The 15,855-nt window shown below is 44.6% G+C and overlaps 1 protein-coding gene across 2 annotated transcripts in view; it reads right to left on the reverse strand.

Moving 5' to 3' along the window:
- The window catches only part of PHACTR3 (phosphatase and actin regulator 3), a 100,037-nt gene that overhangs the window by 15,945 nt on the left and 68,237 nt on the right, over window positions 1-15,855 (reverse strand). For both annotated transcript variants that reach the window (XM_032126622.1, XM_032126623.1), the window contains exon 8: window positions 12,205-12,358. In XM_032126622.1, the coding sequence (XP_031982513.1) occupies window positions 12,205-12,358 (154 nt within the window). The remainder of the gene's footprint in view (window positions 1-12,204; window positions 12,359-15,855) is intronic.

Below are 15,855 nucleotides of genomic sequence, written 5' to 3' on the forward strand. Positions count from 1 at the left end.
AGCTCAGCGAGGCAAAGTGCTGAAAGAACACACTCTTCAAATAACAGTGAGTTGTGCATCCCAGTGCACCTCCTCTGCTGAAGGTTGAGGAGAGCTTCAGGCTGGGTATAAAATGGGTGTTGGAGGGTCTTCCAGCAGAAACCATGTGCTGGGTATGACCTGGTCACACTGTGCACGTCACTGAAAAATGGTTGTAAAGTAATCATTTTCAATTCTACCATTACAATTTCATTGTAAAGCAATAGGTTTTCTTTTTTTTTTTTTTTCCTTTTTTTTTCCTCTGAAATAGGAGTAAAACTCTGGAGCCCTGTGTTCCCACAGAATGAAAAAGCTAAAAGCAGTGCTACACATCTCAGATTTGGGCAAATCGAGAACATTGTGGGTTTGATGCTTCAGGACAGGCAAACAAAAGCAATAATATAAATCCCAGGGTTTTAGTTCTATCCCATTATGTGTTTATTACCATGACATCATTTTAAATAAAGACATCTGCTGCTGCTGAAATGATACTAAAATCAGCTCTGATAGCAACTGCATGAGCAGCAGGAGGGAGTCTGCAATAACCAGCCGACAGTGGTGGGTACTGCCACTGACCTGGGACTTTCTTGTCCTAGTGACAGCTGCATAGTCCTGGGTGCTTACTGGGTACAAAAATAGATAAGCACTAGATACAAAAAAAAAGACAAGAAAAGAAAAAAGCTAATTTTGACCCTCACTGTATGAACCATCCCTAATACAATGTTTGTGCCTGTTCTCCTCCAGGGAGGCTGAGGCTGGCTTGTCAGCCACCTTTGTGCCCTGTATGAAATGAAGTGTCTGTAGGCTCGTGACTCAATTTCCTGGGCAGCCAGGAGAGCAATTTCAGCTGTGGCAGTCAGAGAGAACAGGGACAGGATGACAGAGACATGTCAGTTTGGACTGCAGCACTAGTTCTGTTTCAGAGCACATTAAATAAGAGATATTGTCCATGGATGGAAATGTCCCAGAATGCCCTGGACTCAGCTGGGATGCTCAGGGCTGCATTAAGACCCTGCAGTACCATGCACTTAATCCATAAACAGTTGCCCCTACAACAGATGCCACTGCAATGTGCAACTGTGGGATTTGGGTCACTGGAAGAAACCACAGCTGGATTTGCAGAGAGCAGACAAAGTATTGGTGTGCGTGGGCTGTCAGCTGTGTGTCAGTTCTCCTCCTCCCCCTCACCTGCTGCAAAACAATTTGAGAATGGCCCTTCTTGCCATGGGTGTGAGCTGCTGGAATTCCCCATGCAGTGTGAGTTCTGGAGAACATCCTTCCCTGCCACCTGGAGTTGTATACCAGGAACACTTTGGCAATCTGCAAAGTCTGTGGGGTGACAAATAAACCTCTGCAAGGTGTCTTTGCCCTCTGCAAGAATAGAGAGGATTTACCCCAGAGCTGTGAGCCTCCTAACCCAGTAGCTCCAAGCAGGAGTGGACACGCTGTGGCACTTAGCAAACTCCTTGTAATGTCAGGCTTAATGCCAAGGAGCAGCTTTCTTAATTACAGAAGTAAATCAAGGAAAATGCAGCACTCTCCAAGTACTTTGTGTAATCCCTGGAGGAAAAACCTAAATGACAGCAATTTCTGAAGTTGCAAATGCTGCTGGGATGGCCAGCCCCTGCTGGGACCGTGTGTGTGGCTGCACACCTGCTCCCAGCCTGCAGGAATCTCTCTGGGAACGCTCCCCCTGGCAAGGCAAGTACTTTCTAGTTCTCGCCTGTCACTCACCCACACAGCATCTCCAAAAGGATGGGATATCCCTGCCTTCAGACAGCATTTCACCATCTGCTGTACGATTTTCTGTTTCTCTCATGCACACTATTGTTGGCCCAGCGTTTTCCAGGACAGAGTTAGACCAACAGCTTGGCCTCCCACTGTCACTAACCTTGGCTGGCCAGAGCCACACAGCCTTTGCCCACAGCAGGCTCCGAATCCTGCTTTTTACTGCACTCCCATCTATTTTTTCCAAGTTTCTCTTGAGGTTCATCCGTTGATTTTTGAATACAGAGTGTTCCTGCTCTCAGTGCAGAGTGAAATGAGAAATTCTGTTGATAGCTCAAAGATGTGGCCCAAACAGTCTGTAGGGGTTCGAGTCCCCTGGTCTCAATAAGCATCAATTTTGTAGTTCTTTCAGCAGCAGCTCTCACAATGCTCTGCAAAGCTGTTCTATATGGTTATCTCTGTTGTACAGAACAGGAGAATGTGGCAAACTGTCTTGTCTGAAAAACCAGATTTGCAGCCCCTCTGGGAATTTATTCACTTCCCTCTGCAAATGGTATTTCAGTAATTCTGTTTTTCTTTGTTTTTAAATTGGACTGGGTGAGGAGTATGACTTGTCACTCGATGCCACAAAGTGTGATACTGAGCACTGCAGACAGGCTAACTTACAGGAAAATACAGGCAGGATTTGAATTTTAAAACGTCATCCTCATATTCTGTCTGCTTTCTGGAACCCTCCTTAACTTTGTTTAGGATCCTATGTTTAGTTTTGGTCACGTAAATCCAAACAGAATTTGCTGGCAAATACAGCAGAATATTCTGAACTTCTGAAATCCAGGTTCCTCAATTGAATAAAATGTAAGAATTCAATTATGTAACATTAACTTTGGATGTTACAACTGTGATTTGTTGTGGTACAACACGCACTGTCTCTCACTAACAAAGCTCAAGGCTGCCACACAAAACCTTTGTGAGTGTTCTTGGGAAAGGATCCCATTGTGCCACCTCTGTGATTGTCCTTGAAGTTGTCTCCTGCCTGAGGAGGGACTGCTGGGTTGGGGAAGGCCAGGCAGAGCTGTGGAAGCTGGCAGTGACTCCTCAGAGCTCAAACAGGCCTTGGCTCTGTGCACATGCCCTCCCTCAGACGCTGATTTTCCTGGGGTCTGCAGCTGATGCACAGCAAGTCACAGCACTGGAGTGCTGGTCCTCTGCTCTACCAAAACTCCCTGCTAACCCTGAGCCTCCTGCTCCCATCTCCCTTGCAGACCTAAGCTTGGCATTTCCACACACATCATTCCCTGTCACCTTTTTCCTTTATGGTGTAAACAGGCTGAAAAAGGGATTTCTGTAAACTTAACTGCACAACGCCCATAAATATAACTTCCTTTACCACATTAGTCCTGGTTTGTTTAACCTCTTCTTGAGAAGGAGGATTTTTCCCCAGATGGGTGGTATTTGGAAGTGCTGCAGCCACTCCCAGTGATGATTATAACAAGGCTGCAGTGTAGCCTGGCCAGAATATGGCTTTTGCAGACACCCTTGAATTAGCCCCATCTCTGTGCAACAGGCCAGCTGCTTTCTGCAGAGACTGCTGACAGGGCCTGGCTTTAATTTTTTTTTTTTAACATAATTTCTGAGAAACTAATGAAGTATTAATTCATTCAGAATTTAATTTGCTTAATGAATATGATCATCTCAAGAAAATGACACTGATGCTTCATCTGTGAGCCACGCAGTCCTGGTTTTGAGAGGTTTTTCTTCCACAGTCAGGCACTCGGGTTTTATTCTGCTCTTTGGCTCTGGCCCAAGTAGTATTCTATATAGCTTTAAGAAAACAAAATAACTGACACATCTTTGCAGAACAATGGACTAACTAGATTGAAGTATCTGTTTCTAAAGTGCTTTAAGACTCAGATTTTGCCAACTAGCTGGTTCTTGTTTCCCAGTTGCCTTGATACCCTCTGTATAAGGGGACTTCCACACGAAGTGGAATCTCCAAAGGTGTGGTCCATTTCTTCTTAATTTCACTGGATAAAAACATGAGCATGGATTGATAAAACTGGGAGTCCTTATTTTTGTTTGCTTGTTTGTTTTCTGGTGTGTTACATGTGAGAGCTAAAGGAAAAGATGGAAAATAAGAGTGCTTTTTTCAGGGGAAAAAAACACTCTCCAGAGTCTGGGGAGGTCAAGGAAGTGTGCTGGCCGCTTGGATGAGTTCATTATCCTGAAAAACAGATACTGAAGGAAACTTGCAGTGCTCTGGTTGACTCAAGTAGCTCCCAAGACCTGATTATACAGCTGCAGCTTGTCAGAAGGGCACTGGCAATGCAATCAAAGAGACTTAGCTAGAGCCATGTTTTAATAATTGATACAATTGCACATCATCTTTTGAGCAGTGGTTGAGGAAAATCAGTGACCTTCTGTTCTGACCTGTTTTCTCTCCTTCCCCCACTTCCTATTTTCTAAGTATTTATTTCTTTCATTTTTCTCCCCCCTCACCTTCTCTGAAGTTATTTCAAAAAGATATTGTGCTAGACGGACCCAGTTTGTTCTATTTGAAAGCAGCAAGCCCAAGCCTCCAATTCCTGGAGGAACTGAGATCCTGAATGAACCAGGCTACAGAAGTTGTGCTCAGAGCTGCGGGAGGAGGGAGCTGTAGTAACTCTCAATGTGGTGAACCAGGAACTGCAGGGTATGAATTACAGTTTCCTTGGAACACATGTACTGAGACACAGTTTTCTTGGAAGAGAGCCCAAAAATATGATCAAGTTCTTCATGGGAAGGTGCAGGTGATTCATCTGAGAACCCTCCCCATAAACCAGGGATAACACAGTGCTCTGCCCCCAGAGACAGGGTGTGCAGCTGTGGCTCTGCACAGGAAGGAGGTTCTTTTTCTCCAAACTAAGCCACATTTCAGATTTTGTGGGAGAAGTACCCATTTAGGTATTCTGCAGGCAATTCACTGCAACAGTCACGGGGACATTTATATCCAGTCTGCATAAAAATTTGCTTAGGTTTAAAAGGCAAGTGGGGGGAGAACCAACACAGCACCAAAACTTCTCCCTCTCTTTTGTTCTGAAATGCTTTCAAGTGGCACATCTGAGATGGATGTGTTAAAAAACATGCAGCCAAACCCCATTCTGGCTGAGACTGTGCTTATACAGTTCATAGCCTTTCAGATACACACTGTCCATCCCATCTGGCTTCTGTTCCAGCTAAGTGAAGTAAGTGCTTGGCTTTAAGTGCAGAAAACACTTTTCCTGAAATCATTAACAGATCTAACCCAAAAAAATCTAATCCTAAATCATCTCAGTGACACAGTGACCATGCCTATACAGAGTGAAGGCTGGCACTGTGCATACCTGAATCCCTCCCTGCCCAACCCTTGGGTTATCAGGAGCTCACAACTGTTACAGCCCCTTGTTCTGGTCAGGTTTTCATCCCTCAACAGCACAAATCACTGTGACAACCAGAGCAGCTTTACTTTGGTCTCTATCGATTAAGATCTGCAAATTAAATTAAAGCAATTTCTTTGTGTAATTACTTGTGCTGCACGCCCACATCAGCTCAAGGACCTGAATCAGAATCCAGTGTAAGGTGAAGCATTACAGAATATTACTAGCATTTCATGCATTTCCACTTTGGTTTATGACTGCTTGTCTCACCACAGGGGTAGAGCCCAGATCTTCAGGCATGTGGAGGTGCCCAATTTCTGGGAAGGGATCTGAGCTGAGCATGTGCTCCTGTTTGTGGGCGGGTTGGCAGGGCAAAACAAGTGCACTGTTTTCTTCCCCAAAAGGCTTTTTTCTTATTCAATTACACTTGCTTTAGCAGTTTTCCTGTAAGTTTACTTATGTAATTATGCTCCTCTGTGATACTTTACAGCTTTCTGCACTCTGATTTTTTTATTTCTAGTTTCACTTGTGCCACTTACGCCAGATCTATTTGAGGAATTGACTCTGTGTCCCAGAAAAGGCCCTGTATATTCCTATTTGTGTTTCCACCTGCTGCTCTGCTCTTCCCTTGCCTGCTGTGCTCTGACCTGCTGCCCTTGCCTTCACTGTGCTGTGCAAAACAGGTTTGATTAGGAATTCCCAGCACTGGAGTCAGGGAAGTAAAACAGAGCAGTGCAAGGAGATAGTGTCTTCCCAGAAGACAATCTTTAATCAGCTGTGCCCTGGGAATTTGGAACTTTAGTCTGTCCCCTGGCAGAATTTACTGCCTGCAGTGACGCTGCCTCATGTTTGTTTGCACAAATACCCCCATTTTCAGCAGGAGGTGAATGTTGAATCCTCAGCAGTACAATCCTGCACTGAGAGCAGCTCTGGGTTGTGTGCATGTGTTCAAACCAGAAAATAACACAGGCTTAAGGCAACCCTGTTTCAACCCTTTATAAATGAATTAGTGTGTTCAAAAATTCTTGCCAGACAAGCTGTGGGCTGGTCTGAGACAGCAAATTGCTCATTCTGGTTCAGCTGCAGATCACAGCTCTTGCCCAGAGCTGACAGGGTGCTCCATAATTAATTGTGCAAGTGCTGCTGAAGCAAGGAAGCACCTCTGGTTCAAGGGCTGCTGTCCAGAGTATGATCACACACTCAGGGAGGTTGGGTTTACCTCCCCTCCTGACCAGGGATTGGTGTTAGTAAGGTTCATTCTATTCTTGGAGTTTAATACCTGAAAGGAACAAACCTTTTTCAGTCCTTTAGACAAGGGGACAGCGTAGTCCAGGTACAGCATGTACAGATGTACTTGAATCCTCTCTAATGCGTTATTTGAACTGCACTGCAGCTCCCTTGGACTTGAAAAGCCCTGTAAACAGGAGGCTGAACTTACTCATTGCTTGGAGACCTTAATGACACTTGAGTCTTCTCCCATTCCTCCTGATTTTTACCACTGAAGGCAGTCTCAGGAGCTCTAGCAGCAAACACTACCCACCCTCAGCTCCTTGACCAGGCCAGTGCTGTCACTGTGTTCACAGCAGGGTTCCAGCTGTGTGGCACTGCCTGACACCAAGGAAGAGCATAGGGAATATTAATGCCTTGGGACCTGGACATCTTAATCCTTGAGACAGCCCCAAAAAAATCTCAGCTTCACTTGCACCTCCTCCATTCTTCCTACTGCTCCCCCCCATCCCTCACAGTATCTTGCTTTTCCATAGCCTGAAAAGCAGAGGCCATAACTGAAAAGGGGCAAAACATTCAAAAAATCCCAAATCCTCACCGAGGACATGGGTGCTGTGCAAGCTCTTATTAAAATCCTGCAGCCATGTGCAGGTCTGACAGCAGCCCCCAGCTGTCCCCCTGCCAGCATCACGTCTGCTGTCTGGAGCAGAGCGAGGAGATGGGAGACTCCCTGGGCTCCCACACACCCACAGAATTAAATTGTGGCTCTATATTTAGCTTCTGCCTCGTGCGAGGGGCTGAGCCTTGCACACACGCCCACGCTGCGCTCACTGGGGTTATTTTTAGCATCAGCAAGATGCTTACCTGGATGATTCCTGCCCAATAATGAAATGCATTAAATTGTACACAGCTAATTAGTGCTGACAGCCGATCTGTTCTTTGTACCTGCTCCCTGCCTTTCTGCCTCTGGAAGGAATCTGTGTCAAGCCTTCCCAGCCTTCTGAAATTAGGGCAGTTCCCTGGTTTTTAGTCCAGTGACCGGGAGTTGGAGCACAGTTGGAGATTCATCAAAAAAACCTGGCTAATCTTCAAATGAGCTTAGGCTGGGCTCAGTTCAGCATGTCCTAAACTTCTGCATTAGGGCTACCAGTAGTTTGTACGCATACCCACACACGGCTTTTTTTGGTCAATCTAAACACAATGTTCCCCAAAGTTCTGTGCATTCAGCCCAGCTCCCTGCTGAATGTCTCAGTCTGGAGGGCTGATGCCTTTTCAGTGAGAAAAGCTGAACTGAGACATTTCTGTGAGGAAGTGGCACTGGACTTGCTGTCCTTGGGAAACATGGTACAGCTTTTGTGTCATCAGAAGGTAAAATTGTCCTTGTGAGTGCTCCGTGTTGAGCTATGGTGCTGTTTTGCTTTTAGGCTGCCAGTCTGAAGTGCTGTTTGCCTGGTATTGTTCTGTCTCCAGCAGCACTGTGAACTTCATGCTCTGTTACCTGAGGGACAAACCAGGGTCTCATCTAGGTGAGCTTTTACCTACATCCGCAGTTCCTGGGTGAGTCAACTTGAAAATGCCTCTCCAGGAACCTCAGGGCAGCACTACAACTACAGATTCCAGTTGTGGTAATGACTGAATAAAGATGCCTCCTTTTCCCTTTATGTTGCCAGGAGACCTTGCCCCAGCATCATCCACTTAGCCAAGCCAAGATTTTCAGTGTGGTCAAGATCAGCTTTAGGTGCTCAAGTTTGGGTTCCTCTCTGTGTATACAAACCCTTTGTTCTTCCTGTCTGACTCCTCTGCCCACGTTTTTGTATCTTAATTCCTCCCTCTATCATCTTTTAAGTGCCACTTCACCCATCGTGTCTACTTGTACAAATACCCAAGGAGCAGCACATGAAGTGAATATTACAAGTATAATCTTTTCTGGGAATTCGTGTTTTCATCAAGACATTAAGTCATACTGGAGTGTCTTTAACTGTGGTTGTATGAGGCATTCTCGAGAAGCACAAGCCACCCAGGCGCTTCAAACATCAACTTTCTAAACAGCCAGATATCAAATTTAATGAAACAACCTTTTCCCGAGTCACCCTTCAGTCTAGCAAGTCTTTCACTCCCCCAGGTTTCCGCTGAAACCCCTTCTAGAGCAAAGTGTGTCTGTGAGACAGGAAGCAGATACTGCGAACAGTCATACTTGCAAATGTCTTTTCTGCCTCATGACACAAAGAGCTCTCAATTCACTGAATTCCATTGAGGGCTTATTATCTGTGCTCTGAACACATGATAATGGAGCCAAGACCTGTTGGGAGCCATGTTGCCTAATGCACAGTAGAGTACTCCAAGCGTACACCACGCTCTGGGGCATGGGGATGCATGGATTAGTAAGAGAAGCACTACAGCACAGGGAAAACTGGAATATTGCCATTTTGGGTGGAGGAGGAGGGAAAAGTGCATGTTTCCACGGCAACAAGTGGTAGATTAAATTGGCTGGGAGCACGAAATACAGGAATTACACTTTTCAAAAGCAGCGATGCGCATAAATCCTGGAATCTCTCCTCACGCTGCTGTCAGTCGATAATGAATCCGGAGTCAGTGGATTTGCACTCTGTAAAAGTAGAATTTGGCTCAAAATACAGAATTTCCCACTCTCCCTTTTGAGATGGAATGAGTGGAAAAGTGAAGGAAAAAAAGGGGTTTTAGCTTTGACTTCATAAACACTCATCAGAGTGATAGAAGAGAGTTGCTTTTCTCAGCAGGTTCACAGCTACTGCTGAAATGTGTTACAACCAGAACCATTCCAATAATAGAGGTTTTGAGACGATGCTATTCTTTTGTCTCCCCAATTTTAAAGCTATATAAACACAATTATTTTGTGTATTTTACACATTATGTATGTCAGTGCATCTTTCCTTCCAGAGCACAGAGTGAGGCTATGTTAGCTGTGGGGCTGAGGCAATTTTCTAGACAGCTACAGACCATCAAACCCTGCAACTGTGCTGAAAAATATCGACCCTGTTAACAACTGCCTGGTTATGAGCCATTCTTATGCAGTCAGCCATTGCATAACTACTTGCTAATATGCCCATAGATTATTCTTTGTGCTAAACACAGATCTATAGCCTGATGGTACACATGGATTCATGATTTGCTGCTATCCGAGTGTTACTATCAGAGCAGCAGCAGCAACGTGCTGCTCTTTTCTGCACAGGGAGTGGCAAAGCCCTGCAGAGAACAGACATTTCTGCTGGATCCCACTTCCCAGGCAGCACTTCCCACCCCAGCACTACATTCCTTAGCTATAAACCTCCAAGTTGTCACACAGAGACTGTGCTGCACAAGTACCAGTGAAATGAATGAGTGTAAACACCTCAAAATCTCATCCAAGAATTTCACTCTTCCCAGTTTGGTTTCATTTCTGCACCACAGCCAGGCTGTGCTCTGAGTGTGGGCTCTGGGGTGGCCTGGGTTTTGTGAGGTGAGTCCTAGTCAGAAACTCCAAAGGTGTATCTCTATGACTTGGGATCTTTGGCTTTTGCCAGAATTCGTTTTAACTTTGTTGGTTGGCTGTTTGGTTTTTTTGTACACCCACTTGCTTTTCCTGGTGTTGTAAATATTTTCTTGCATTCATCCACCACCTGAGCTTGTTTGCATGGTCATGTTCTATTCTGGTGGATGAGTTAAGAGCTGAGCTGAGCTCTGCCAGCACATATGCACTGGAAGTTGTGTGGGAGACTGCTCCCAATCTGTTTTGCCTTTCCTGGCTATTCCAGCAATCTCTACGCCGTCTGTTCCCCGAAATGCGCTCAATCTTCCGTGTTCCAGGAAGAAGGAACCAAATTAAGGCCTGACTTCCAGCATTTGGAACAAAGATGGCTTTTAGCCATTCTCTAGACTTCACCAGTGACACTGATGGGCTGCAGCCCAGATTGTTGCATGAGATCACAGCAGGAAGGGGAGGCTCCCTTAGCTGCATTCACCTACAGACAGTAAATTTCCTGCCTTCTGGTCAGGACCAGCCCCTTTCACCTGTCCAGAAGTGTCCTCTGCAAGTCCTTGTACTGACATTTGACTCTAGGAATGCATCCCTTACAATAATTCTTTAGGCTCATTATTAAGCAAGATAAATGGTAAATGGAAAGAAAGGGATAAACCTTGTAGTTACAGCACCTGAAGCTGCGATTCCATCAGACCTTTCACACTAAGAGAAGTCAGGCAGGGCTGAGAAGAGATGTGACCTTCCAGGCATTTCAGCAATATGAGATGGGGCTGGATATGACACAATCTTCTCATTCAGTGAATACTTTGTGATGGTTGAACTTGATTTTAGGGATGCAGTAGGGTGGCATTTTAGAGCAATCAAATTCGGCCTTTGATGTATGAAGAGATCTTAGGAATGATTAAATGGCTAAAATAATGGAGTTAACAATATTGGGCGCAATGTGACGTGTTTCCCTGGAATGAATGCACGAGGCTTGCAAAGTCAGGATGATCAAGGCCCATCTTCCCTTCCAAAGGTGATGGGTACTAATGGGACACACCTATAATCCACTCTGTAACTCTTGGAAGTTAATGTAGACTGTAGTGAGATCTTTTCTACTTGTCTGGATGTACGTGCTTTGTGTGGCAGGGTCTGCCACCTGCACTGAGCTGTGCAGCCCCTGGCACAAAGCACTGCTCCCCTTCAGGTGCAAAGTGCTGCTGTGCACCCACTGAGATTGGAGGGACCATAACTCCATCTCTGCTGTTGCAGGGGAACCATGAAGGGCACTCAAAACCTCCTCTGTGTTCCTCAGCAGCTCATTCCTTAGCTGAGGGCAGGGGTGGTGGTGGCAGAGATGTTCTCCTCCATAAACTCCGGTCCGTTAGGACTTGTGCTCTGATCCACATATTTGTTCTCATTCCCTGTCCCCAGAGGTAAAGTTTAATCAAAAGCATGTACATGAATGAGTTAGTCTAAATATCAATAAATGTTTCTTTCAGGAGAGGCTTGAGATATTAATATTTAATAAGCCTTGAAAATGAGCTTCCATTCATGTTTCTCAATTTGATTCCAAGCATTTTGGCGGTGAGCAGCGCTCGCTGTCCCCGTGTGGGCAGCACGGCACAGATTATTTAAAAATACACTTTGTCTCCTCTAAAATATTCATGTCTGCAGATATCCAAATACAGCTCTTAAAAAAGGCACACACAAAAACCAAATGGTGCAGTGTGAGCCTCCTGGTTACCTTCAGTCTTTGCTTTAGGCTACACGCCACAGTGATGCTGTTTCTCTCACAGCTCTCCTCTGTTGCCCTGGTTACTGATCAAAACCAGAGCATCCCTGCTGTGCCTGCAGCTGGACTTACACAGGCACCTTCCCCAGGTGAGGGCAATGCTGCTTCTGCCTTAAAGCACCAGTGCAGCCACCAAGACAGCAGCTTTCCCTTGCTAAGTGTGCAGCTCTAACAATTGCTTTTATCCTCACATTCAGCTAGAGCTGACAAAGCCAAATCAGGTTGATCAATAATTATATTACTATTTTTGTTAAAGCACTGGGTTTTCTGAAGGACCTCCAAATCTTGATTGCAGCAACAGAGCTGCAGGTAGATTTGGCAGGATTTTGTCTCCAAATTGACTTCTGTCTTGCTTTCCCTTGAAATCAAGGCAATCCTGACTGAGGAGGGAGTTAAGACTTTTTTCCTGTGGCTGATTGACAGCTGAAAATGTGCTGTATTGGCTTGTGGATGGTTCCCTGCAGGAAATGGACCGGGGGGGGCGTGACAGTGTCTCATCTGACAGGACTCAGAGGATGCTCCATTGTAAAGGGAGGCCTCTCCCTGTTCTCATTCACAGCACTTACTTTGAGAGTTTCATTTCAATTTGCTGCCGGATTTCCTGTCTTTCCTCATCCGTTCTCCTTGGGAAAATATTCCTGTCTTCCAGCTCCTGCTTACTTGGTCTGTTCCGTAGTTTTACTGCCAGCAGTTCTTTCTTGCATTTTCTTGGCAAAGTACCTGGGACATGCATTGAAAGGAAAGTTATTAGAAAGGCAGCTCCTGGGGATGAAACAGGAACTTCTGGAGAGCAGGGGTGGCACAGAGTAGCAGTGATCCATGTGCAAGAGCAGCACTACAGCTGAGCAGGGCTCAGACACAAAACCACCACAAATGCAGAGGGAACATATTCCTCAGGGCATGCAGGAGCTGCAGTTAAATCTTTGTTTCATCTTGGGGGCACTGTGTGTAATAGGGAGGTTAATTTGTTTTGGTTCCTTTTTGCTTTAAATGGTTTGGTTTCTTTTTAATTTAATGTTTCACCTTTTCTACAGAAGGTCACCTCGTTTTTAAAGAAAATGACATTTAATTGGTATTTTTGTTTGGCATTTGAGATAGGATTAAAGTCTATTTTTTAAAGGATGCTCTGGAGGTTGACAAGACTCTAACTCCTAAATAGGTTCTCATCCCCAAATACTGGGGTTTTATTTGCTTGGGATCTGTGGACCTCCATTATTATTATCACCACTGATCTCAAATTTCTTTATGCAGAGGGAAGGAGTCTGTACAACCTCCTTCCCACATCTACCAGTTGGCAAGAGTGGGATAGAGTAGTTTTGGTCTCCCTGTGTGAGCAGTGAAAAATCTCTTGAGAGTTGCAGTGGTCTAAAGTTAAACTTTTTAGAAACCATAATCAGCTCAAAACCCCTTTCTGGAGACTAAAAGCTGTGCCCTTATTTAGCACCCTCCTTGAAATGCTCTCACAGTCTGTTGCAAGCATTAATTAAATTAAACCACACAGCCCTGTCTGAAGTAGCAGATATACATTTAACAGATGGGCAGGGAAGTTAAATGATTTGGCTGCTGCCACATGGAGCCTTCTGCTAACTGAGTATCTGACTCCAGCAGGAGCATTTGGCTCACAAAGCCACAGACTTGGGACTCTGACAAGGTTTCTCCAGCCTCCACCACGCTGGGAGTGGGTGCACAGGAACCAACAGAATTCCTGCTGGAAACAACCTGAAGGACTTTCGGGGCTAGAAAACTCCTGGGTATCCCTGCACACGTTCCCAGTCTCACTTGAGTATGTTAAAGTATGTTATAGGGAATTTGGCCATGTCAGGAGGTTTCTGTGGAGAGCCTGCACACGAACAAGGAGCTCTGTGTGTCCAGGCCACGGGATCTGTAGCACTGGCCAGTGCAGTGTGTCCCAGGGCAGGGCAGGACACCTTGGGGGCATGGAAAGTGATATAATCTATAAGATTGTTGTCATTGACTTTAAAGGAAGTGCGGTCAAAATCCTAATTAATGGTGTCAGCTCCATCTGTCAATCAAAGGTGGGTTATTCATAATGAAACATAATTTACCAGAACAGGTTCAAATGCAAGTATACACGCAAAATTTAAATATTAAAAGAGAATAAGTGCATGTGAATCAAACAAAACTAGAGAACGAAGAGAAAATGAAGCCCCAAGCTAGTTTTCCCCACATCCATTTTCAGCACCCTGAGACAAATTCCTTCCTGATCACTACCTCAGAAGAAACTGAACCTGCAAACACCCTTATTGAAGTATTCTCTTCCTAAGGGCTATTTTTCCTGGTCAGCCAGGCACGTTCAGCGCCAGTCTGTCCCATGACCATCTATCTCAGGCAGAATCTTGGCTGGATTGTTTCATGGTTTATCACACCTCAGCTAGGTCAACAAGAAATGCTTGTGAAATTCACACCCTTTTCATGTTAGGGCTGCAGGTTCCTGCAAAAACTTCCTGGTTTAATTCAGTAGAATCATGACATTTAATTTCCTGTATGTTTACTGTTCTTTTTCTCATATTCACTGTTCTATCAATTAAAAAGCAAATCCTAACACTGCCTGATGCCGGACAGACCTTGATTGTACCAGTTATCAGTTGTGGGCTACATTCTAGTAATGCTGATTTTTAAGCTCATCTTGCCTTGAGTTTTCGGAGGTTTCAAAGAATAATTTATTGAGTAGGATGCTAATGGAAAACCAAGGTATAATTCCTCACTTTTTCCAGAGTTATCTGTGACCTGTCTGTACCTCCCTGTAGCCACAGGGCTGTGTGCCCTGTCGTGGTGGCAGTGGCTGATGTACTAAGGGAGTACAGGGATTAATGGATAGTTTTACTCCCTGACTTGGAAACCAGCCCAGATTTTTTCAAACCAGAAGGAATCTGGAGATGTTTAGGGAATTGTTCTGGTGCTGTTCCTGTCACTACTGCACCTCTGGAGTGGTTCAGTGGTTCACTTGAGTGAATGCTGGCACCAGCAGTGCTTCCCAGTGTCCGCACCAGAAATGCCTTGGGAATGTCCCAGCTTGTCTAACTGGACATCAGTCACAGAGCTCAGTATCCTCTGTACTGAGCAGCAGTGTTGTTGTAGCCACGATAAAGCCAAAATATCTTTAAAACAGAGCTGGTTTTCTCAGTTGACCTCAGCCATCCCCAATACACCACTACTGTCCTTCAACTGCAGACATTTTCCAAAACTCAAGCACTTATTGTGGAAAGCCCAGAGCTGCTTCTAGATATCACTGAAACTTTTACAATAACCAGCGTCCTCCTATCATCATAATCATGAATAATTATTTGTTAAATATAGAGAGGTTCACCTTCAATAGTAAAATATTCAGATTTGGTTTTGCTTGTAGGGGATAATATATTTTTTGCCTGGCTGCCTCTAGCTCTTGGAATTTTTATCAAAGGAGACCACTTTTACACACGTAGGCAGAAAAAAAAACAGAACTTAAAAGGTGGTTTTTATGTTTTAAGCTATCCTTAAATGCACAGCAGTTAGGCAAGGGACTCTTTTCTTTTGCCTTACCTCAGGAGTCTGTTCTGTTACTTGGTGTCTTAAGACACAGCAGCAGAACTCGTGTCCTGTCTGCTGGCTCAGGCTTTCAAAGACATCTTTTAAAATTCATCTTTCATCTGCTACAACAATTATTTTTTGATTAATTGTTCTCTGCCTGCCTTCTTTTAATGCATTCATGAAGAGAGTGAAGGATTCATTTCAGATTGAATCTGTCTTGCTAACATGGAAAACATTAAAACCTTGAATGAAAAATAAATTTTCTAATGAGAGCTGATTATTTTGCCAAAGCTCACTTAAATAATTGCACAGGTTTATAAAATGCATTCCCCATATGTCTCAAGAAGGGGTAAAATGGACCAAATGGAGAGAAACTTTATTCTTTAAGATATTTTCTCTACATGTTTGTCCTTCCTAGATTGATTGGTCTCAATCACTTTTCCATGTACCATCACTGCATGGAATAATAGTCCTGAAATTCCAAAACACCACCAGCATTGGCACTGGGTGTACAGAAAGCTCTGGCTACTGACAGTGAGATGTCTGAGAGTGCTGCTGTTCATACAGAGCAGTCCAAGGGCTGCACCAGTAACTGAGAGGGTAAAGCACAGTGATACATCTCAGTGTGCAGTACCTGCCAGGACAATCACAATCACTGTGACTCCAATTTAACTTCAGCTTTTCACCAG

The sequence above is a fragment of the Corvus moneduloides genome, chromosome 17, assembly GCF_009650955.1.
Source record: "Corvus moneduloides isolate bCorMon1 chromosome 17, bCorMon1.pri, whole genome shotgun sequence".
Taxonomy (NCBI): domain Eukaryota; kingdom Metazoa; phylum Chordata; class Aves; order Passeriformes; family Corvidae; genus Corvus; species Corvus moneduloides.